Source organism: Equus asinus, chromosome 8 (genome assembly GCF_041296235.1).
Source record: "Equus asinus isolate D_3611 breed Donkey chromosome 8, EquAss-T2T_v2, whole genome shotgun sequence".
NCBI lineage: Eukaryota > Metazoa > Chordata > Mammalia > Perissodactyla > Equidae > Equus > Equus asinus.
This window is the reverse complement of record NC_091797.1, coordinates 77,159,274-77,184,153: the sequence shown is the minus strand read 5'-3', so window position 1 is coordinate 77,184,153 and position 24,880 is coordinate 77,159,274. Positions and strand designations below refer to the sequence as shown.

The window sequence follows — 24,880 nt, the reverse complement described above, 5'->3', positions numbered from 1 at the left end:
TGTCTTCATTAGGACTCTCACTTACTATCTAGGAAATGAGGCTCCAATATGCTGAGATATCACTTGATGATAATTAATTTCCATTAGTCGATTACTTTAAGGAAGACAAGTGATTTAAACTAATATTTTCTGGTCACCTATATGATATAACAACTTCTACTTACTTTCAGGCTTTGCATCTGCTGCTGCATGGCGCATACTTTTCAGCTGGTTTTGTACTCTTTGCAGTCTCTGCACTGCATGAAATAGCTTTAAAATACAATTAGATTCATTACTTGCTTAGTCTATTGAAACTTACCACTCATATAGACAAGCAATGAAAAACACAAGTTGCACATAATTGTTGTGATATAGAAGGAACAAATAATAAAAACTAAGAAAATTACTATATTAAACCCAAAATGTAACTCAATACGCTTTCACGTAAAACTTAAAAAAAAAGTTTTAAGAAATTTTTTTAGTTATTTGTTGACTTTGGTGATCAAGGAAAAATACTTGTTAAAAAAATATATGTACCAGGCTTTTCTTGTCATAACATAGTTTTCTTAATTATAAGGATTGCAAGCATCCTCACAAATGATGTCTCAGAATCAGAAACTGATGTGAAGTAACCACTCCGGGCCTGGGCAATGCAGCTTACTGCTGCAGTGGAACTCCTATGATGCCAACTCAAGTTCCAAAAGAGCCAAACATCTAAACTGCCTATTTTGTAGGAAATGGCACCAACTGGAACTATATATATAAATACTTGAGTGTGTGTGAGGAAGATTGTCGCTGAGCTAACATCTATGCCAATCTTCCTCTATTTTATGTGGGACGCCACCACAGTGTGGCCTGAGGAGCAGTGCTAGGTCCATGCCTGGGATCTGAACCTATGAACCCTGGGCCACCAAGGTGGAGCACACGAACTTAACCACTACGCCACCAGGCCAGCCCAGGAACTATATTTTTAATGTATTAAGTCTACTTAGTTTTAAGATAGACTTTTAACAAAATAAAAGTAATACTTTCTGGACAAATTATTTTTTCTTTAAGACAAAGTCTAAAAATGTGGAGTGTGGGTGATTTTGAGCCTTTTCATGATTTGCTTATTTGCCACTGGAGTAAAGTGTAGAGGGTACTGTGGTCAGTGGAATAGAAAGGAGGTTCTCATAGCCACAGAATCTCAGGACACCCTTGAGAGATTCTAGAAGTTTTATCAGCAGTTGACCTTGCTGCTTAGCATTACAATGAATGTTCTGTAATGTTGGAACAACATGAATTAAACAAAGGTCAAAAGATATCGTATAGATACACACAGAGTTCAGAACCCGAAGGTGGTATTGTTGTTGCTACTGGCATCACAAAGTACTCTTAAAAGAGTATTCCAAAGTGTTAAGAAAGGGAAATATGAACTTCTACAATTCTAAAATTCTTCTTTCTTTACATTTGAATTATCAGAAGGAATTATTTCTTTCATCATGAGAATATAAACTTTTATGTGGATACCTGATTCTTTTGTTCCTGTTTCTGCTGTGCAAGAAATTCTTCTCTCTCTTTTTCAACCCGAAGTTGCCTTGCTATTTTAAGCATCCGTTGATGATTCTGAACTGTCTCCACCTACAGTAAGGGAATAAGTAGTACATGTTACTGTCAAATTTAAGAAAGAAATCAGCAAGTCACGTGACTCAGACATCCACTCATCATTTCCTTTTGGTAAACAGTACTCCCTAGAGATGACAGTAAAGCTCTAGACTACAGGTCCTTAAAAGTGTTGGGCTACTGCTTAGGGAGATTCTCTTTCCATCAGCGTTACTTGAGTCTATCCTCAGATGTATACCCATGCTTTGCTTAATCTTCATTTGCATTCCTAAACCTTTCCAAGTCGTTGAGACTTAGGGCCAAAGTCTAACAGTGCTAATTCTTTCCTTACCCTTTTCTTCAAACGTTCGACTCTCTTAATGAGTTGATCCTTTTCTTCTTCCATTGCACTGATATCCTAAAAATTAGTCAAGAAATTATTATAAGAAAAAGTATTCTTTGTCTGTACACTTCAGATAAGGTTTTATATGATTATGCATCTACCATTTTTATCACTTAAACCAGAGTATTAAGGAACAAAGATCCTCTTTTGCGTGAAGGGCATTTCTATTCCCCTCCCAGGGTTCTTTCTTTCTTTATTTATATGCAGGGTAATTTATCTGGCAGCTTGGTGTTCATCTAGAAAAGCAACTAGGACAGGTTATAACGTAGCAAGGTAAAGCTGCCAACCAGCACATTTGTGTTCTGCTTCCAAATATGGCCACACGATTTTTCAAAAATCTTCTATAATGGAAAGTATGCAGGTCTAAAAACATGAACAACAGCTGCTGACATCCCATCTGCTCTGTTAAATACCAAACTATATATTCTGCCAATTTTCCATCAAAATTATTTTTAAGGCTATGGTGTTTTCAAGACATAAATTTGTATCTGGTTTTGTCAATTAACCAATTCCCTTCCTAAAAATAAGGACTTCAAAAATAAGCCACCTTCCTTTTAACCAGCTCCATATTTTCTAATGAAAACAAACAAGTAAAAACTCCTTCCTAAACCTAAAAAACGAATAGCCTATCCAGCATAGTAATACTAAAGGTAAAAATATACATAGTAGTCAGTATTGATAGGATTTGAGGGAACAGGCACTCTTACTCATTACTCGTGGCATTGTATTGAAGGACAATATCAAAAGTCTTAAAATAAATGTTGATACCCTCTAGCCCAGTAATTCCACCTCTGGGAATTTGTCCTAAAAAAATACTCATGAAAGGTCACAGACTTCTCTATAAGGATTCTCATAAATGCTAATTATATCTAAAATTTGGAAATGACCCAAATGTCTGAGGATTATTAAATAAATTATGGCACAATACAATGAAAGTCATTAAAAATTATGCAGAAGAATGTTTAATAACATGAGAAAAAGTCATGATATGACATTACTTGAAAGAAGCAGATTACATTTATTTACAGTATAATATCAAGATTTAAATATATTCACTAAAATGTCAATAGTAATTATCTCTAGAGAATGGGTTTATGAGTGAATTAGTTTCTATATCTTGCTTAATCATATTTTCTACAAAGAATACGCTCAAAAATACTTTGGTAATAATTAATGAAATTAAAATTATAGACTCTAGGTTATTTTATCTTTCAGTTTACTCACATGACATAATGGAGGAACAGCAGACGGACATTTATCATTCTTATTCCAAACTATGTTATAGGTATCAACTTATGGGTCTTTCTCCCCCACTAGATGTGAATTCATCTTTCATTCCTAATACATTCAACAAACTCTTATTAAGAACGTGCCATGTGCCGGGCACTGTGACAGGCACTGGGGATACAGTGGTGAACAAGATACACAGACATAGTTCTTGCCCTCATAGGGCTTCAGGGTAGTTGGGAAGATAGACATTAAAGTAATTATAAGTGTAATGAGTGTTATTAGACAAAAAGAATTGGGGAAACTAATCTATCTAGAGAATCAGGAAAGGCCTCCCCAAGGAAGCAGCTTCCAATGTCTCCTGACTGAATAAGATAAAGACGGTGTTGATAACTCAGGAATTCTAAAAACACAAAATCCATGAAAGTGAAAATTACCAAGTGTTTAGAGAAGGAACTTATATGACTGATGACAATGTAAAAATATTTTTGGGAGAACATTAAGTAACATGCATTAAAAATCCTAAAAATTTCCAGACGCTTTAATGAGCAATTGCATTTCTAGGAATTTATTCTAAGGAAACAATCACAGCTACACAAAAATAAATTCACGTAGAAGATAATCATAGCATTATCTCTAATAGCAAAAAATAAAAACAAAAAATGATTTACCTATCCATACTACGGAATATTAGTCATTAAAATTCATACTATAGAAAGATAATGAGAATATATTCACAATGTAATAATTAAAAAAACAAGATACAAATTACTATGTATGGCGTGAGCCCAAATCCACACATACATACAAAAAAAAGCCTAGAAGGATATACAACACATTAACAACTGGATGATTTTTTTCTTTTTTGTTCTTTTCTCTATTTTCTATAATATATAACTGATGTATATACATTAGATAAAGACCCAAAACGTAATCTTTTTAATCTATGATAGTGGTCTATGAGAACTCACTATGAATTTACTCTGGCCTCATTAATTTCTTCAGTAAAGAACTAGCAAAGGTCCTACAAAAGAAAATCTGTCAACTGCTGTCACTAGTTTCTATATAGTCTTAATACTTATACTCAATTAACTAACAAAGATACTAAATCTAATATCATTCAAAAAAATATTATTATGCTTTATTTTCTTTACCCTTCTTATTTCTGCTGCCGAAAATCCAGATGTCTTGAGCTGCTCACATTCTTTATGCAAAGTTTTAAAGGCTTCTATCAATTCTTCATACTAAAAGAACAAGTTAAAAAATTATAAACTAATGACTAGGTCCAGTAGGCTTTTCTTAATCAGGTTATCAATTAACTTATAGTGATTACTTAAATCATTATAGAACAGTATTAAAAACATATCCTAAACATTTATATGGGACACAAAAAGGTAAGTGTGTATAATCTGGTCACTAAATACTTCTCCAGCTTCCTCTCTGGTTACTTTTCTTTCCTTTTTTATTTAAAAAAAACTCCCATCTCATCTAGGCTCTTAATTGCAGTAATTTGGATTTTTCTCTCTATCTGTTCCTCCTCTTCTTTCTCTTCCCCTCATCCTACTCCATCTATTATTAAAGATTTTATTTTTCCTTTTTCTCCCCAAAGGCCCCTGGTACATAGTTGTGTATTTTTAGTTGTGGGTCCCTCTAGTTGTGGCACGTGGGATGCTGCCTCAGCATGGCTTGATGAGCGGTGCCATGTCCACACCCAGGATTCAAACTGGCGAAACCCTGGGCCACCAAAGCAGAGCGCGTGAACTTAACCACTCGGCCACAGGGCTGGCCCCTCTGGTTACTTTTCTACCTTACAGTCTATATTCCAGCTACACTGATCTTCTTTCACTTCCTGGAACATTCCATACTCTCATCTCCAGTTTACGCACCTTATTCCCTCCAAGAATACTCTATTGACGCCCTCATCTCTAACCTGGATAACTCCTATTCATCCTTCAGGTCTCAGCATAGATACCACTATCCTCAGAGAAAGCTTCTCCAGCCCTGTACCTATCCTATATCAGAGTATCATGATATCAGAGTAGATATCATGTAAAATTATAATTGCCTAGTTATTTGTCTGTCTCCCTCCACTAGACAGTGAGAGCCAAGAGGACAAAAATCATATTGATCGTGTACACTTTTGCATCCCTGGAGCCTAGCACAGCGCATAACCCATTTAGGTGTTCAATAAAAAGTAGTTGAATGAATGGAAAAAATCACAACTCTTACCCAAAATTTTTAAAAAACAGTATTTTTGGTGAGCAATGACAGGAAATTAATAATATTTTTCTTGACTGATCATATCCTACAAATCTGTAAATCATTCATTCAAAGACTCTTTATTCAGAAAGACAAGGTGAATTTTTTATTAGGTTCTCTGCTAAATGACTGGCTAAACATGTAAGTCATTTTATATATACACACCTCAAATATACTTCGAGAACAAATATGCCTTTATTATCATTAATTCTTCCATTAGTTAACTGGGCATATTTAGTAAAAACTATTAATAAACTTCCTTCAGAAGAATTAGTATTTATCAAATTTATTGATGGAGGAGGGTAGGGAGGAGAAAATATTTCACAGTTACACTTCCCTATTTCCTACATTATATAAAGCCTTCAAAAGTAGGGGCTGGTGTGGTCTCATTCTGCTGTACTTCTCCCATGGCATCTTCTGTGACATTTGACATAATTATTTGCAGAAACCTTTCAACTGCAGAAATGTCTTAAGAGATCAATATTGACTCTGAGTGCCTGCTATTGCCACCCAAAATAACAAAATCTATGAAAAAACATTTAGTTGGTTGTTTTGACTCAATCCAAATTTTGAGCACATACCATATAGAAGCAACTCTACAAAACTCTAGAAGAAAAAAAAGATGGATAAGACATGATACCTATCTTCATAAACTTCACAATCTAGAGAGAGAGACAGATTGACAAGCCATTCACAACAAACTGGCACAAATCAGTCTATGTACCTACTATGGAATAAAAGCATAAAGTGTTAAACAGAGGTACTTTTTGTGTTTTTTAATCAAAGTCCTTTGAAATCTTAAGCCTGAATCCTCTTTTTTTTGTTTTTGAGGAAGATTAGCCCTGAGCTAACTGCTGCCAATCCTCCTCTTTTTGCTGAGGAAGACTGGCCCTGAGCTAACATCCATGCCCATCTTCCTCTACTTTATATGTGGGACGCCTACCACAGCATGGCGTGCCAAGCGAATCCTCTCTTTTCATAGTCTTTGATCAGCAATGTGCTTTGAAATCCCAGGACCAGGAACCAGATCATCCAGAATCCTCAGTAGTTAAGAGCTTTAGGATCTTAAGGCCAGAGCCTAATATTACCCAGAATTCTGGTGAGAAAAGTATACTGATATTTCAAACTCCAGGCCCTTTCTCTATCTTCTGCCTGATTGAGAAGTCCTTTGAAATGCAAAGCCAAGCTTCTTTGCCTACACACAACCCTCACAGGGGCTCACATGTCCAGATTTGCCTGGGATAGTGTCAATTTATACCTTTTGTCCTAATGTAATTATAATGACAATCCCTTTCCCTCTGATTTGGATGACAAATTGTATAGACCTAACTGATCGCCAAAGTGCTCTGCAGTCCCAAGCCCAGTATCCTTTCTATACACAATTCTTAAGTATTAAATTATTCTAAAATCCTAATTTCAGAGTTTTTTTCTATCCACGTACCACTATCACTGAAATGGTATTTGTGTGCAAAAGTCAATATTTTCATACATGATTACAGCTGAACATTTGCTGATAACTGTTTTACCTTTTGGTGTCACCTGGAAATAGAGAGACAGCAAATAAACTAGAGAGAGATTAAAACGTATTTGAACATGTGCACCTTGTAATCCATTACAGACAGTTTAAATTACCATTTATGTATTGTATACCTGTTTATTGGTATCAGCAACCGTTTCATCCTGAAGAAACTCACTTGGTACATCAAGCTTTATTAAGAAACGAGCTAAATATGCTCTTTTTTTCAATTCATTAGTTCTCTGAAGAAGCCAGTGGAGCACTGGGTAAATTACAGGTTTACTTCCAATCACGAGACCCTGACGAAAGATGCTCCTATGAAAAGAACACACACATACACACAGGCTTATAAGTAAACCTTGAAACATTTGTTCAAAATCCTACTTACAATTTCATGACTGCTTTCCATGACTATTTAAAAAAGATAAAACCAAGGCTATTCTAACGTAAGTCTGTATATTAACAATAAACATAAAATTAGGCCCTCAATATATCACTGGAATGTAGGGGGAGGTTGTATTGGAACCATTAATTGGTACAGTCAGCTTTAATACTTCACTAATTAGGCAAGTTTAAGTTATTGTTTTTATCTAGGATGACAGACAAATGATAAAACGGAATAGTGGCTTTATCTGACTGTTTTGATTAGGAGAAAGAACTGACTCACTTAAGACTTGTGCATGACCAAATAACATTAAAAGTTCAAGATTATTTTGAAATTTAGTGATGTTCTGAGGCCACTGGCTTAGGGAGACCAGGTATTGCCTAGAAAGATTGACTGTAGCCTATGAAGGCTTAGATATTAAAGCACAGTTTTAATAAAGCAACACACTCTCAGATTCTTACATGTCTGTGGCATTTCCTGGAGGTTTGTATTTAAGAATACCAAGAAGGCTCAACATCCGTTTGGCTGTCTGCTCTGGCATCTCCTCTCTGATGTCAACAACTTGCTAACAAATAAAGAAATTGGAAAAAATACGTTATTATTGTATATCTAACAAAGACAATATTTAAACTCACTGACAAAATTGTTCTGCTAGAACACAACAGGCACAATGGTCTCTTCATAAAATAGATTAAGTATGAAGGCTCCTAGGTTCCAAGTGAGGGTACATACAAGTCAGATCAGGATTCTTATTAAGAACATCAAGCTTAAAAGTCTTATGAAAAAGACAAGTGTATGAGAGATATGAGGTAACTTGCAACACAATAAAACCTTTTGTAAAAGCATTTTCATTCTATTTATGTTTGGAAGTAGAGAAATAATTTCTAAATAAGGTATAAGTAGAAAATTTAACTTTTGAGCCAACAGAGAAACCTTAAAGATCATTTACTATTACTTTTCAGGCATGGAAAATAAGGCCCAGAGAAGTTAAATACTTTGCCCAAGACTGACAAATATTTAGAGGTAGAAACTGGCTTTCCTGACACACTTTTCATCACAGAAAAAAAGAAAACTCTTACCTTTGGGTCAATCTCAGACAGAACATCATTGAGAACCTGTAATAGTTGCATTGGCTCCAGGGAATCAAATGTGATTAAATTATAGTTCTTCCTAAAAGGCTCCTTATTGAGATTGTCCACGATGAATTTGATTTGATCACTCATAATTAGGTCTTATAAAATAAACTAAAAAGTAAAAACAGAGAAAAATTCCTCAATGTTGGTAATAAAAGTTCCGGAAAAAATTAGCATTAAGTTGATAGGAAGTAGGCATGAAAAGTATAACTCCACATGGCATACAAAATGCTGTGAGAAGGGTTCTTTTGTTGAAAGAAATCAGAGTATGAAGACTTTATTATGGATCCTACTGTACATACTGTTAATATTTAATGCCAAATGTTTTTACATATGCAACTGCTGTGATAGCAATCATCTGAATTAACATGAACAAATGAATAATAAATCCCACCTACATTAACATCTCTCCCATTCATCTCCACAACTTCTATCTAGGGGTAAAAACTTGTTAACCGGCAGACATACTTCTAATTTTTTTTATTAGTAACCCATGTTAATCTAGATTACCAATTTCTCTTGAAAATCAGATCTGGCAACCCTGGGCCCACTTGGTACCGGGCCACATCCAAGTGAAGCAGAGCGTAGGCTGCAAGCTTCAGCCTGGGTATGCGCTCTTCGGTTTTGTTTTGGCTTCCTCCACCAAGCCTTCTCCACCCATTTGTGTTGTCAGCTTAGCCCTGGAGGCATCGCCTCCACCACCCTAGAGTAATTCAGGCCTCCATTTCCTTTGCCTTCAACATGGAAACAGCCTCATGTTTTCTAGTTTCTGACTCTCCCATTCCAAATCATTTGTAGGCTTCTCATTGCACACAAAATAAAGTCAAAACTTCTTGGATTTTGAGACTGTTTAAGATCTAGCTGAATTTAGCCTTTCCCAAGTTTATTTCCAAATTGTTACCTTTCACCTTTTCAAACTTCAGTTGACTTTCAATAGTGTTTCCACCTTTGCCTTCAATTAATGCTGTTTTCTCTGCCTAGAAGGACTATTCTCCCTTTCCAGGTCACCAGAGGTGCAAATCCTAACTGTCCTTGGAGCCCTCCAAATGCAAGTCCCTCCAGGGGAATCTTTCTCAAACTAGCCCCCACATTCTGCAAGAGTAACAGCCCCTGCTCCTCCAAGTTGACCACACTTTATCTGCACTGCTCTCCTACAGTTACTTTTGTATTTTGTACTAGTTACTAATGTACATTTTTGTCTTCCCTACAAAACTGTAAATTCCACCAGGACACACCTGTGCCTAATTCCATCTCTGAACATCCACTGCATCTCAAACAGTGACTTCTTCCACTAGAATGAATGAATTTGTTCACAGGATCAAGGCCAGAAAAAACATAAGCCTAAGCAGGCTGGCAGTGAAAAAGACCATAACTTTTTAAAAAACTATCTCATTATTTAATTGCTGAAACAGCTTTACTAAGGTTCCAAGTGTTTTCTCCATGCAGATGTCACTTGTTTAGTATGGGAAGAAGCAGTATAAATTTTGCAGGCAGGCAATGTTTTAAACTAGCAATTTAAAAAATGAGTTAAAAATTAAATGCTAAAAAAGAAACAAAGAAAAAAATTACTTCAGTGCTCCAGTAGTTTTTAACCATGAAATGGACAGATGCTATTTTACCCAAAGACATTTGTGGGGCTGCATGCATCTTGCTCTGTAATAGGTTTTTAAAATTGGGTGGGTGGAGCCAGATATTTAGAAAACATAAAAATGTGAAGATATTATCCTTTCTCCATAATTATGATAAAACTATGAGTAAATGATTATTATTGTTAAACATATAAGTCAAAAGACGGTAGAAAGGATAACCAATGTGGTTTTAAAATTTGAAGTTTCCTTCAAACTATTAAAGGGAAATCTTTACATAAATTAAGTACAAATTCACATTGGAGATGCAAATTTTCCAGTTAAAAGTATTTTAAGTAAAAGTCCACGTCACAATCTTCGCACATGTATCTAATCTTCAACGATTTAAAATTTTAATATGTATAATATTTAACATGTACACACACACACACATACATATTCTTTTTTTCAAAAAAACAAAAACAGAACACTTGGATAAAAAGTACAACGTTGCCAGGAAAGTAAAAGAAACTAGGAGACGTTCCCCCTAGCGGCCCACCAGCTTTCAGACGGTCACCCGCGAAGGACAAAGATGTTCTGAACAGGTAGGTTGTCTATGCCCAGTGGGCTCTGCGCTCTAAAATTAGCAAAAGCAATTACTCTCCCTCCTGCAGCGGAAAGTCGCCCCACTGATTCACAAGCACTTACCCACGTAAGAACCCGGGGGGGGAGGGGGCGAAAACCAGGACGTGTGTTTATCTGGCACAACTCGGGACAGAAACGACGCCGCTCTGGTCCCAGGCTGGCACGAGCGCTGGACCAGCAGCCTCCTGAGAGTCCCCAGAATAGTGTCCCCACCTCCCCACCCCGGAGCTCGGGAGAGGGACAGGGGACCCCACATCCGCCCCGGGCACCTAGCGGGGGCTGATCTGGGCTCCCCGACGGCTCACCCCGCCGGGGAGCGGCCTGGATCACCGCGCGGCCCCACACGGGCCGACCCCCAATTTGAGGGCTTCCCTGCTGCGACCCCTCCACTTGCGAGGCGCTGCCCTGGGAAGGAGGGGGCGGGAGTTCTCCTCTATTTCGGGGTTCGGGGGAGTTTCCGACCGCGGGCTGGGGAGGTTACCTCAAATTCTCCTCACGAAACCACTCCTCCCACCCCCCCCAGGAGGCATCCGGGCTCCAGCGGGTTCCTAGAGACGAGCTCCTTGGCAACGGTTGCTAGGCCGTGGCGTTCGCTCACTTCCGGCGGGGAGGGCGGGCGCGTTTCCGCGGGGCCCCCGGGCGCGCGCTGGGCCGAGGCCCGGGAGGGCGAAGCGCAGAGCCGGCGCCGCGCCCCCTGCAAAGCGGGTTCAGGGCCTCCGAGCCCCTGCGGGCAGCCTGCGGAATGCGCGGTTATCACCCTGGCAATAAACTTTCCCGGAAGTTCTGCAGTTTACAAAATACTCTCTTCATTATTAACCCATTGAAGTGAGTGTGCCCTTTCATTCATTCACCAAGCATCGGTGATGACTTCTTTGAGGGCCAGTGGGATTTGGGTTGAGGAGGCATTTGGCCTGAGCTTCAAATTTAAGTTTTTGACATAAATATCTACAAATTAGGTTATAGGTGGGAACAGCTGGAGAGTCTCCGGCAGGATTAAAAGAAGACACATTCATCACAGAGATTTCAGCTTCTTTCTCACGTTATTGGGCCACGTAGCCTGTACTGGGAATTAAATTTCTTTAAATCCGGTAATTTTTTTAATATGCTGAGAGCCTGGGGGAAAAAAAAAAGTAAATGGCCTAAGACTCCTTTTGAAAGTGTCTTTAGGCACCAGCAGAAATGAAGTCCTCCTTGTCGTCGTCTTGGAGTTCATATCTTATGAGGTGGGCAGGAGGAAGATTTTCGTGCCCAGATCACAGACGAGGATCGGAAGTCTAGGGAACTAGAGACCCCAGGATTGCACTAGCTGACTTAAGGGAGACCTTAGTTAGTGAATGGTATTTTGAACCCACCTCTGTTAGACTGGAGACCACTGTACTTGGTGATGGCAGCTGGCAATAAAAAGAAGAAAAACACGAAATTCCTCGCACCTTGAAAACTTTGTTGTCTGCTCAAACATCTTGGAAGAAACCAACTACAGATTTAGCATCAGGTTTACAAAAATAAGAATAATAGCAACAAATTCCATAGTGGGCATCTCCTCTATGCCCTGCACTATGCTGGCTGCTGGGGATGCAGTGGAGGGCAGGAATTACCTGGCCCCTGTCCTCATGGAGCTGACAGTCTAGTGCAGGAAGAGAGACAATTGAATGGGCAACACTAAGACAACTGTGATAAATGCTATCATAAAAGGATCCGATGATGAGGGAGCCCAGAGTAAGGATCCCAAGCTTATTTGGGGCTGAAGGGACCGTACCATGAGGAGAAGTTCCACTGGACAAAGTGATGTTTATGTATCGGTAAAAATTTTAGCCAAATAGGAAAGGGGAGAGTTTTCCGGTCAGAGGGAACAGAACATTCTGCATTCTGACTATTGAACTGTCAAGCGAAGGCACTCTGCGAGACACTTGGTGAAAAATGAAGACCGATACCAGATCATAGATGCTCACAACCAGTTGGAGGAGGAAACACTTAAAACCTTGAAAAGTTAAATAATTGAAATAATTCTGGGAAAAACAATAAAAGATTCGTATAAGGGACTACAATAATTAATTGATCCTGTTTAGTGTATTGGGAGATTCTCCTGGCTGCCCAGATTCGAATCCTAGGTCTGCCATTGTGTGGCCTCACCTCTCTGAGCTTTTGTATCCTTACCCGTAAAATGTGGCTGTAATAATACCTTCCCCAAAAGAGTTGATGTGAGGATTGAGTTGATACAGATAAAATGACTAGAACAGTGTCTGACACTGGAAGAGCTAAGGACATTTTACCACTTTCTTCTTTTTAAAAAAATGAGATGATTAGATTTATTCCTTCTGTAGGGTCTACAGATGTAACTTATGGAAAGAGAAGAATGGCTTATCTAACAGTTTTTAGTTCCTCTTCTGCCTGTTGCAGCTGTTATAGAAACACTATACTTTTCCGTTATGAGACTGCAAACTATGTAAATTCAAGTAAGCAGTGGAATCTGCTCTTTGTGCTCAAACTTGAAGGGATCTTATGCTTATTGTGATTGCTCTGGAACACAGGGAAGAATCTGAGGCCAGTCACTATGCTTCCTGGGATCCATATACTGAGAAGCTTATGTTCCAACTTGAAGCAAAAAAGAGAGACGTAGAGAGGCCTGCACTTATTGGGTCCCTGCCTATCTACAGGGCCCAGACACAGGCCAAAGGAAGATTTGCTACCACTCCCTGATTCATTTATGATAAAACCGTGGACGGATTCGTGGAGGGATCCGAGAGGAATTTCTCAGCACAGTTTCACCACAGTGAAGGCATTGCTGATTACATCCCAAGTCAAACCACCTACTTGAAGACTTTTTTTCCTTAGATGCTATGCTGAGTCTTCCTTGTAAACCCCTCAAGATAGATGCCTCTTGGCTGGACTATATTTGACATCTTTACTAGGTGAAGGGAAGTCCCATTTGTATGAGACAGCCTTTCTGAAAGACTCCCACTCCTACCCTGACTCTTTCTCTTTTTCCAAAAAAATAGGTTTATTAAGATGTAAATCACTCGGGGGCTGGCCCGGTGGCCCAGAGGTTAAGTTCGCATGTTCCACTTTGGCGGCCCTGGGTCTGTGGGTTTGGATCCTGGGCCTGGACCTCTACATCATTCATCAAGCCATGCTGTAGTGGCATCCCACATAGAAGAACTAGAAGGACCTACAACTAGGATACACAGCTATGTACTGAGACTTTGGGGAGAACAAAAAAGAGGAAGATTGGCAACAGATGATAGCTCAGGGCCAATCTTCCTCATAAAAAAAAAGATATAAATCACATACATACAATTCACCTACTTAAAGTGTACAATTCAATTGCTTTTAGCATATTCATAAAGTTATGCGACCTCACCACTATCTAATCCCAGAACATTTTCATTACCCCAAAAACAAACCCTATTCCCTTTAGCCATCATCTCCCAATTTGCAATTAAAAAACCCCACTACTTCCCAGCCCTTGTCAACCACTAATCTACTTTCCTTCTTTATGGATTTGCCTTTTCTGGCCATTTCATATACATAAATGGAATCATAAAATATGTGGCTCTTTGTGTTTGGCTCCTTTAATTTGGTATAATGTTTTCAAAGTTCATCCATGTTGGGGCATTTATCAGTACCTCATTCCATTTTATGGCAGAATGATATTCCATTGTACGGATTTTTGTTCATCCATTTATCTGTTGATGGACATCTGGATTGTTTCCACTTTGGGGCTGTAATGAACAATGCTGCCATGAACATTCATGTACGTTCCTCCACTTTATATAAAGCACTTCCATTGGCTAAGTCAGGTGAACATGGTATGCACATCAGGAACACGGGTAAGCGGCGGGAGGGTGGCCATGCATTCCTGAGTTTGTCTTTTCTTTCCAGTTCTTATTAAGTTTGGCCTCTTGGGGGCCCGTGGTTGTAGACTACAGGACCCAAGATGTGGATTCCTTAGCAGTTTTCGACTGTAACAACAGACAGCTGTTGAAACCTACGTGTCCCTTGCTACCAAACCATTAAAATTCCCAGTCTGCTTCTCTGATGAGCCCTCTGATGAGAAGATGCTGCTATATGGAATCGTCCTTTCAGTGTTCACCAGCCTCTAGTGGAGGAGAGGATGGAAGGGAATGGAGGAGGTGGGAGAGAAACTGGAAGCTTCTCCCTTACCTAACCTTGTAGATACTGAAAGGACGATCCACAGTTGTGAACCTCTGCTCTGGTTATTCAGAGGGGAAAACAATCACTCCTCGTCAGGTGTATTTTTCAAGACTCAGTTTAGTACAAGATAAAAAATAAGGAGGGGGTCATTATTTCATGCAGTTGTGAAATCCAAGGATATTATTACCTTCAGGTATAGCTTGATCTAAAAGCTCAATGATGTCATCTTGACATGCTTTCTCCCTCCATCTCTCCGTCTCCCATCCCTACTTTCCCCAGAATGAGCTGCTAGTAGCAACAGCCTTACATTCTGCCAGCCTAGCAACCTCAGTAAAAGTAAAATCTTTTCTCCAATAGTTCCAGCAAATTCCCACAGCTGACTCTCAATGGTCTGAAAGGTGTCAGACCATTCTTGAATCAATTGCTAGGACTCTGATGGACATAGTAACAGACTGGGTGAGAGTGGCTCCCCAAAACAAAGGGCTGCATTTTCTTACCAGAGGCAGAGATGTAATGCCAACAAGAACAACAGATGTCTCATACAGGTGGTCAGGGAAGGTAGTTAAATCTTGAAAGCTGGCTAAGCAAAACCAGAAGAGGAAGAAATAAGCCTATACTTATTTTAGGGAGTATCTGTATCAATGAAAACTTTCTCCCTAATTTCTTTCCAATTAATTATCTTTCTGCAATGCAGGCTTCCATCATGGGCCATATGATGTCTTGGGATAACATCAGACCCTCCAGATCCCCCCAAAAATCTCAGTATGCCGTGAACATAACGTCTCCAGCCCCTTCTCTTTTCAGAACTTCCGAACAAGAACTTTCCTGTGCAGAGTACAGGGAAGCCACGCCAATTTTCTGTTTTTGGTATTAAATTTAGACCTTTCATCCTGACCATGAGATATTTCTGGATTCTGCATGAGTATTCAGTGCATGCCAGTTTTCAAGATGCTATCCCATCTGGGGCTACTCTTAACACTGCCCACTTTATCTCATTCTTTTAAACCTGGGAAAAACAACCCAGACGCAGGAACAAATTCGGAAGTGGGTTATTCTGTTAGCCATTAATTGTCATTTAATGCTTTTGCCATCTAGGTTACTTGGAGATGAAAGAAATTAAATTTAAACGGAAGCCTGAATTGAGTTTTGCAGATATCCTAAATTGTCTCTGCTCTGGCAATTTAATCTTGTGGGTATGTTTAGTAGCAGAATGGGTTTTTCTAAAAGGTGAAAAGATAAATAATACGGGAAACATTCAACTGAATGGATGAGATTCCAGAGGTCTTATTAAATGTGTGCCTTGTACTACATCTTTGTCAAATAGTTTTTTAATGTGTTTTTGAGATTAATGGGCAAGGTAGAGGAGTCAAAATAACATGCAATCCATATTAATTCCTTGGTTATAAGTATGGATTGAAATAGAGAATGTACCTAACATTTTTACTGGGCTCAACTAATAATTATGTTATCACTTACTGAGTGCTTAGTGTATGTCAGGAACTTTGTTAAATACACCACCTATATGTCAGAATTTATTAAAACATTAATTTATGTGTGTACTCCTTCCATTTCCCCTCCTCTTGAAATAATTTGCATTGCTTGAAGTTTTGCAGGTTGAAATCAGAAGCTATACTTCTTGTCTTCTGTAGAGGTCTTTGGGGGAGATTATACCCGTTGTCCTCAAGGAGGGAGTGGAGAGAGGATTTCCTTCCAAAGTAAGAAGAGAGAAGAGAGATGCTAAGAAGACTGGGAAAGGATCACAAGTTGATAATTCTGGGGCAGCTCCTGAGAAGGGGGAAATACGCTGGGGAGGCCACATCATTAATCCAGTGGCTTTCAGTGTAGCCAAAGCTTTCCTTGTCCTAGGCCTAACATGGACGCAGAAATGCCATTGGACAGAAAAGGACCAGGCAGCCTGGGGTGATAGGTGGGTGACCAAGCAGTCACCAGGATGGGCTATTGACAGAAGAGTGCAAATGACTCTCTGAAGCTTTGTCACTGCAAAAGAGCCCAGGGACTTGGCATCCCCCAAGGTGTGTGTGAGGGGGAGATGCCCAATAAGGACAGGATAGGGGCTCCGAGTTGGATGTCAGTTGATTATAAAATAATGTCCTTCCTCTGGCAAATCTGAGTCGTGGACTAAAATGAATACCCTCTGTATCAGTCAGCTTCCTGGCAGAATACAGATGGCACACTCTGGGCAATTGAGGAGACTTAATAAAAGACTATTTATAAAGGTGTGGGCAGGGTTTAGGGAAACCAGCACGGGTCCAGCGACAAAGGCAGCCATTACTGCCCTAAGCATGAAGCAGCAAGAGAAGGGAACAGGCACCAGAAGCCCAACAGAGCAACTGTACAGAGAACGCTGCCCAACGGGAGCCTTTAGATGCAGCCAGTCTTGACCTCACTCTCCTCCCACCCTCTGATCTCCTGCCTGGGCCTCCCATTGGCTAAACCCAACAGGGCACCAAAGGGGCAGGCAACACCTTGAGATCATCCATGTAGATTGGATTCCCAAGACACAGAGCAAGGAAGAAAATGGTGGGGTGGGGATCTGGAGGATTCAGACAGATGGAATGAATTATAAATTGAATTATATGTTGAATTATACAATCAAAATGCCGGGCAGAAAGGCCTTGTGAGGTCAACTAAACCACACCCACATCTCCAAGCTGCCCTGGCTTCCCTAACTGAAGTTCCAGGCATCGCATGGAGTTAGGCCTAATTTCATTCCAGCACACTGCCCACACTCACACCATCTCATTTAATCTTCACAACGAGACTGCAAGGAAGGTATTGTTTTTTCCATTTTATAATTAAGGAAATTGAGGCCTGGAGAGTGAATAGAGGGCCCAAGTTCACACAGCTGGCAGCCTGCTGAGCCAAGATTCAAACACAGGTCTGCCTGATCCCAAAGTCATTTTCACCAACCTACTAAACTGGCTCAAAACCGGCTCAGCCGAGTCTGGAAGAAGGACTATAAATCAGGCCGCTGAGGTGGCAGGCAGAGGGATTTTCTGTGTGGGAGGGCCAGTGTTAACACACTGTCTGGCTTTCTCTGCCTACAACGGCTTTGCCAAGGAAACTCTTCTCTTACCCAGGTAGGGATGACGGTTTGAAATCCAAGTGCTTACCCCAGAATCACAGGGAGGGAAGGCAGGGAGAAAACACTTGGCCGATGATGGGAAAAAAGTGTATTTTCATTTCAGATGCCTTTCAAGTTCCTTTTTTCCCAGCTGAGTGCTGGTGTATTTATAGAATTCAGGGGGAGTATTTAAGGGTAACCAGCAGTGGAGCTGCATTTTGGGCCATCAGGAAGCTCAGAATCACAGAGGAAAAGGTTCATGGGAGGGAACAAGAAAAGGCCAAGATCAGCACGCACAAACTGTCCTTCTCTTTCATGTCGCCAAGGCCTTTTCTCCCTCCTGGGCTGATGACGTCAAATCAAGGTCTCTAAGTGTGCTATAGATGGAATTATAGAATCAAAATTACGGACAAACAGATAAGTGGCTAAACAAATTGTGGTATAAACATACAGCAGAATATTATTCAGCCATAAAAAGAAATGAAGCACTGATACATGTTACAACATGGATGAACCTTGAAAACATTATGTTAAGTGAAAGAAGCCAGACTCAAAAGACTACATAATGTATGATTCCACTTATATGAAATATCCAGAAAAGGTAAATCCATAGAGAAGAATGCAGATTGCTGATTGCCAGGGGCTTGGGGAAGGGGAGAATGTGGAGCAACTGGTTCATGGGTAGGGGTTTCCTTTTGGGGAGATGAAAATCTTCTGGAAACAGACGGAGGTAGTGGTTGCACAATATTGTGAATGTACCAAATGCCGCTAAGTTGTTCCCTTTTATTTTTTAATATTTTATTTTTCCTTTTTCTCCCCAAAGTTCCCCAGTACACAGTTGTATATTTTTAGTTGTGGGTCTTTCTAGCTATGGCCTGTGGGACGCCACCTCAGCGTGGCCTGACGAGCAGTGCCATGTCCATGCCCAGGATCTGAACCAGTGAAACCCTGGGCCGGCGAAGTGGAGCATGCGAACTCAACCACTTGGCCATGGGGCCGGCCCCAGCTTGTTCCCTTTAATACAGTTAATTTTATATTATGTGAATCTCACCTCAATTTTTTAAAAAAATGATGGGTAGTCAGGGCCCTGGGAGGTCAATTGTCCGCCCCAAGTCTCCCGAGCTGTCGTTGCTCTCCACAGCTGACATCCCAGGCGCTGCTTGGTGTGAGGCCTAATTTCATTCCAGGCTTCCCTTCTCTCTCCACTCCCCCACCACTGGCTTCCTTTCTGTTGCTCAAACACACCAAACCCATCTCAGCCTCAAGACCTTTGCACTGCTGTTTCTTCTGCCTGGCTGTTCTTTTCCCAGATCCTCCCCAGCCTGGCTCCTCTCCTCACATAGGCCACAGCTCACATGCTACTTCCTCAGGGAGACCTTAGCTGAATCTCTTACTTAACGTAACCCACCTACCAGTCATTCTCCGTCACCATATTCTTCAGACTATTAGCTATGGCCTCTTAGTGAGTATTGAAATCAGTTTAGTGGGTCTTCATTAACATTTGAAGAAGCTGAAATGAAATGGAACAGAAAATATCTCACAGAATAAGGGTAAATATTCTATGTCAGAACTGTTTTTTGCTGTGTCACAAACTAGTCTAAGTTTATTGGCTTAAAAACAATACCTTTCTTCCACAAGTCTGTGGGTTATCTGGGCTCAGCTGGGCAGTCCTTCTGCTCCACGTGGTATCTGCTGGGGTCACCACGTGGCTGACTTCGGCTGGGAGCTTCTCTTGGGCTAGAACATCCAAGATGGCTTCCCTCCTTTCTGGCCCTCAGTGCTGGCTGCCATTTCTCCTTCATGTGAACTCTCTGTTTCTCCTTGTGGTCTCTCGTCGTTCATTGGCAGCTGGTTCTGTTAAAAGATAAACTGAGACACATTAAAATTTATTTATTTTTTGAGGAAGATTAGCCCTGAGCTAACTGCCACCAATCTTCCTCTTCTTGCTGAGGAAGACTGGCCCTGAGCTAACATCCATGCCCATCTTCCTCTACTTTATATGTGGGATGCCTACCACAGCATGGTGTGCCAAGCGGTGCCATGTCTGCACCCGGGATCTGAACTGGTGAACCCTGGGCTGCTGAAGTGGAACGTGCACACTTAATGGCTGCACCACCGGGCCAGCCGCCAAATCTTTTTTTTCTTTTTTTTTTTAAAGATTGGCACCTGAGCTAACAACTGTTGCCAATCTTCTTTTTTTTTCTTTCTGCTTTATCTCCCCAAATCCCCCCAGGTATAGTTGTATATCTTCATTGTGGGTCCTTCTAGTTGTGGCATGTGGGATGCCGCCTCAGCTGGTTTGACAAGCGGTGCCATGTCTGCGCCCAGGATCCGAACTAGTGAAACCCTGGGCCACTGCAGTGGAGCACGTGAACTTAACCACTCGGCCACGGGGCCGGCCCCAGGCCCCAAAATTTTAAGAGTTTATTTGAGCAAAAATCGATTCCAGTCGGGCAGTGCCAAACCAGAAGTGGCAGGAGCCTCTGTGGACAGGAGCCACAGGAAAGACTCACATAGAGGAAAGCGCAGAAGCAAAGAAAGGAAATTATTGGATGGGCTAGAGCTAAAAGCCTGGTTGGCTGTTTATGATTGGTTGTCCTTAGTGTTTTGATTTCGTAACCTTGAGGCATTTACAGGGTTAGATTTTGGTTTGCTTACATAGGCCACCACGGCATTACAGTCACATCAGTCTAATGGCTTTCTTTTTAAAGTAATTTAACAGTATGGTCGTCCCCCCATATCTGAGGGGATATGTTCCAAGACTGCCTGTGGATGCCTGAAACCACGGATAGTACTGAACCCTATATAGACTATGTTTTTTCCTATACATACATACCATGATATAGTTTAATTTACCAATCAGGCACAGTAAGAGATTAACAATAACTAATAATAAAATATAAAAATTATAACAATATACTGTATTAAAAGTTACCGTAGATCTTAGCAACTTCAGCATATGATTGTTTTTCTTTCCTTATTAAGTCGAGAACTTTCACCTTTTCACTTTAAGGGAGCACTTGACGGCTTCTCTTTGGCGCATCTGAATTGCCAGCATCACTACTCGTGCTTTGAGGCCATTATTAAATGAAATAAGGGTGAGTTGAACACAAGCACTGCGATACCATGACAGTCAATCTGATAACCGAGGCGGCTGCTAAGTGATTGATGGGTGGGTAGCATGGATGCGCTGGACAAAGGGATGATTCACATCCTGGGCAGGATGGAGCAGGACAGCGTGAGATTTCGTCATGCTACTCAGAACTGCACACAATTTAAAACTTATGAATTCTTTATTTCTGGAATTTTCCATTTAATATTTTCAGACCTCTGTTGACCACAGGTAACTGAAACAGGGAAGAGTGAAACCGCGGATAAAGGGATGATTACTGTACCAAGAGCACAAAGGTGAAAGCCACCAGGTCTCTTAAGGCTGAGGCCCAGGGGCCGGCCCCATGGCCCAGTGGTTGAGTTCGCGTGCTCCGCTTTGGCAGCCCACGGTTTCAGCTGGTTTAGACCCTGGGTGCGGACGTGGTACCGCTCATCAGGCCATGCTGAGACGGCATCCCACATGCCACAACTAGAGGCACTCACAACTAGAATAGACAACTATGTGTTGGGGGGCTTTGGAGAGAAGAAGAAGAAGAAAGAAAGAGAAGACTGGCAACAGATGTTAGCTCAGGTGCCAATCTTTTAAAAAAAAAAAAAAAGCTGAGGCCCAGAACAAGCACAGTGTCATTTCCATCGTGTTCTCTTGGTCAAAGCAAGTCATAAGACACTCCCAAGTTCAAAGAAAGAAGAAATAGACTCTACCTCTTGATTGAGGAGTGGCATGTGCATAACAAGAATGATGTTTGCCAAATTGCTGGCAGACATCTTTGCAGACAATCTACCACAACTGTTTTTTGAAAGTTTTACTTCAGTTTAATAACCATGCACGTGTGTTCACTGGGCCACGCAGCGAACATATTTCTTGCTGAGTCACAGTCAAAAGATCTGAAAAACACGCTTCTTTCACATCCCTTTTAAAATTTCTTCCATAGCACTTAGTACTCTCTGAACCTAATTTATTATACATCTCCCCCATTAGAATATAAGTTCTCGGGGCCAGCCCCGTGGCATAGTGGTTAAGTTCACGTGCTTGGCTTCCATGGCCCAGGGTTCAAAGGTTCAGATCCCCAGCGAGGACCTAGTACCACTTGTCAAGCCATGCTGTGGTGGCATCCCACATAAAATGGAGGAAGATCGGCACAGATATTAGCTCAGCAACAATCTTCTTCAAGCAAAAAGAGGAAGATTGGCAACAGATGTTAGCTTAGGGCCAATCTTCCTCAAAAAAAATAAAGAATATAACCTCTCTGAGGGCAGGGACCTTGTCTGTCCTGTTCATGGCTGTATCCTCAGCACCTAATAGGGCCTGGCATTTAATGGGTGCTGAATAAACATCTGTGTTGTTGAATAGGAAATAATAGCTATCATTTATGAGTGCGGAGCACTTAAAAGCATTATCTCATTTAACTTATTCCACACATACACAGTTGAGCTCCTACTGTGTGCTGGTGAAATAACAATGAACAGAATAGACCATAATTTCTGCCCTCACAGAGTTTACATTTTGCTATGATGCTAGAACAGTACCAAGCAGATTTGTTGATACTTTTTTGACAGATAAGGACGCTGAGGGTCAGAGAGGTCAGGCAATTTGCCCGAGGTCACACAGCTAATAATTTCACCCTGATACCTGGCTCTTTTCCACTCTGCCACAGATGTTGGGTTTTACCCAGAGATGGGCCTGACTGGTTACAAATCTCAGTTCCTGCAATTGCTTCCCTGAAGGATCGAACTTCTCTTTTGGGAATCAGACACACGGCAGTGGGAAGAGGCAAGTCCCATGACCTCAGAATCCCTGCCTGGCCCCACCCCCAGCCCCCGACTCTGTGACGACGGCTCACACCTGGGGTGTTGCAGATTTGAGCCACAGGTCTCAGTCACCCCCCACTGTCTTATCAGCATGTGACATCCCCAAGTGGCTGGGGCTTGCAGGCCTGGCAAAGAATGCAGCGCGAACAAAAATAAACCTGCCACATTCCTTGGCAGCCCCCTGCCCCTTCCCGCTCTCCAGCCATCCATCCTCACAGCAGAGTCTGCCAGGGAAGGCGGAGAGAGGGAGAGCAGGGAGGAGGAAGCTGGTGCTGCTGCAGTCCAACCCCAAGAAAGAGAGGGAGAGGGGAAGAGAGGAAGAGAAAGAGAGAGAGAGAGATCACCTTATATGGGAGCGTGCGCAGACAATGTGTGGCAATGGCTTAGAGGGCAGCAGAGGTCAGATACCAGACAGATGGAAGAAATTAAACATGGGACAGAGCGTGTTCCTGGGCCCTGAAAACAGCTCTTGTTTCACGGCGAGTTCGCACAAAGCCTGGCCCGCTTTCCTTTTTTGCCTAAGTGGAGCAAGATGTGCGTCCTGAGCTCTCCATGACTTTGAGGTGGGCCCCCAAGTCTGGCTTGGCAGAGGTCTCAATCCTTTAAAGTCATTTCTTTGATGAACAAGATTCGTCTCTGGAATTAACAAGGAAAAGACTGGGGCCTCTTTCCCAAGATTTTCCAATATTTCTCCAAAGCACATAAATTAGTAGTTAATGAGTAAATACCCCTTCATTTCTCATTCATTCATTCAACAAACAGTGAGGACCAATTATGCCCCAGGCTCTGAGCCAGACGCTGGGAAGACAGTGTTGTTATTGATGATGATGATGACAATAGTTACCATTTGTTGATTTGCACTCATCTGATAAATATTTCAATTCATAACAGTTCACTAATATGTTTCACCTTCTACTCGTTGGCAATACAGAACATTGATCTAGAATCATCTGGTCCCTGCCCTTGTGGAGATTGCAAGTGTTGTGGAGGAGACTAGAAATGACAAATGTTGAACAAGTGATCCCATTGGACCTTCACAACAGCTTTTTGAATTAGCTACCATCACTATCTCCATTTAATACAGGGTTTTTCAACCTCAGCACTATGGACATTTTGGGCTGGATCATTCTTTATTGTGCGTGTATGTGTTTGTGTGTGTGTGTGTGTGTGTGTGTGTGTGTGTGTGTTGGGGCTGCTGCACCATGCACTGTAGGATATTTAGCAACGTCCCTGGCCTCCACCCACTAAGCATCAGTAGCAATGACCCTTTCTCCCTCAGGTTCCTCCAGCTGTGACAACCAAAAAACATCCCCAGACATTGCCACATGTCCCCAGGGGACAAAATCACTCCTGGTTGAGAACCACTGATTCAACAGACAAGGAAGTCAAGGCTCTGGGTGGGTTAAGAAACTTCCTAAAGGTCGTACTACTGACAAATAGGACTTATACCCTAGTCATTCTGATTCCAAGGCCCGTGGGCCTAACCATTACAATGTGAAACCCTGTTTCCTTGACAACAGATGACTGTGGTTTTGGATGGTTGTAGACTTCATTAGCTCATTCCACAAAATGGAAGTCATCTGTGCTAGTTCAGATCCTCTGAGGAGGAGACACCAAGGTGGGCTTAGACTTGCAAGACATTTACTGAGGATTTTTTTATTTATGCCTATGAAGCATAAGGGGGAAGGGAGTGAGAGCAGGCAGGAGAGAATTCAGACTGCAATGCTGGTCTGATGCCTGTGGAAGGAGAGGGGGAGGGAAGGAGTGGGCAGGAAGACCTTGAAGAGCAGTGCAGTCCTGAGAAGGTTTCGGCCATACTCACCGGGAGTTCCTGAGCCAAAGTCAGCTGTAAGAGGAATCCCAGGTCAGGCAGCCGTGGGGCTGCACTAGCACCCGCACTGTGCTCACTCATTGGTTGGGAGCAGCCTGGGCCTTCGCATGAACTTGGTGGATCGAGAGTGGTAGGAACTAGGGCTGTCAGTCAACCATGCTCTTCACAGCAGAATCTCTCAAAGGAGTTCTGAGCGGTG

The 24,880-nt window shown here is 41.4% G+C and overlaps 1 protein-coding gene across 7 annotated transcripts in view; it reads right to left on the bottom strand.

Annotated features, from left to right (window-relative positions):
- IFT81 (intraflagellar transport 81) overlaps positions 1-24,880 on the bottom strand; it is a 186,584-nt gene that overhangs the window by 71,759 nt on the left and 89,945 nt on the right. The window contains exons 4-12 of one of the 7 annotated variants that reach the window (XM_070515999.1): positions 19,555-19,784; positions 19,343-19,440; positions 8,430-8,594; positions 7,812-7,915; positions 7,100-7,280; positions 4,345-4,434; positions 1,913-1,978; positions 1,489-1,599; positions 165-249 (exon numbers count right to left, since the gene is read on the bottom strand). In XM_070515999.1, coding sequence (XP_070372100.1) covers positions 165-249; positions 1,489-1,599; positions 1,913-1,978; positions 4,345-4,434; positions 7,100-7,280; positions 7,812-7,915; positions 8,430-8,573 — 781 coding nt within the window. In that variant the 5' untranslated portion in view covers positions 8,574-8,594; positions 19,343-19,440; positions 19,555-19,784. Of the gene's footprint in view, positions 1-164; positions 250-1,488; positions 1,600-1,912; positions 1,979-4,344; positions 4,435-7,099; positions 7,281-7,811; positions 7,916-8,429; positions 8,595-9,718; positions 11,461-19,342; positions 19,441-19,554; positions 19,785-24,880 lie in introns of those variants that run through there. The other 6 variants (XM_070515997.1, XM_070516002.1, XM_070515998.1 and 3 more) reach the window with 6 other exon arrangements.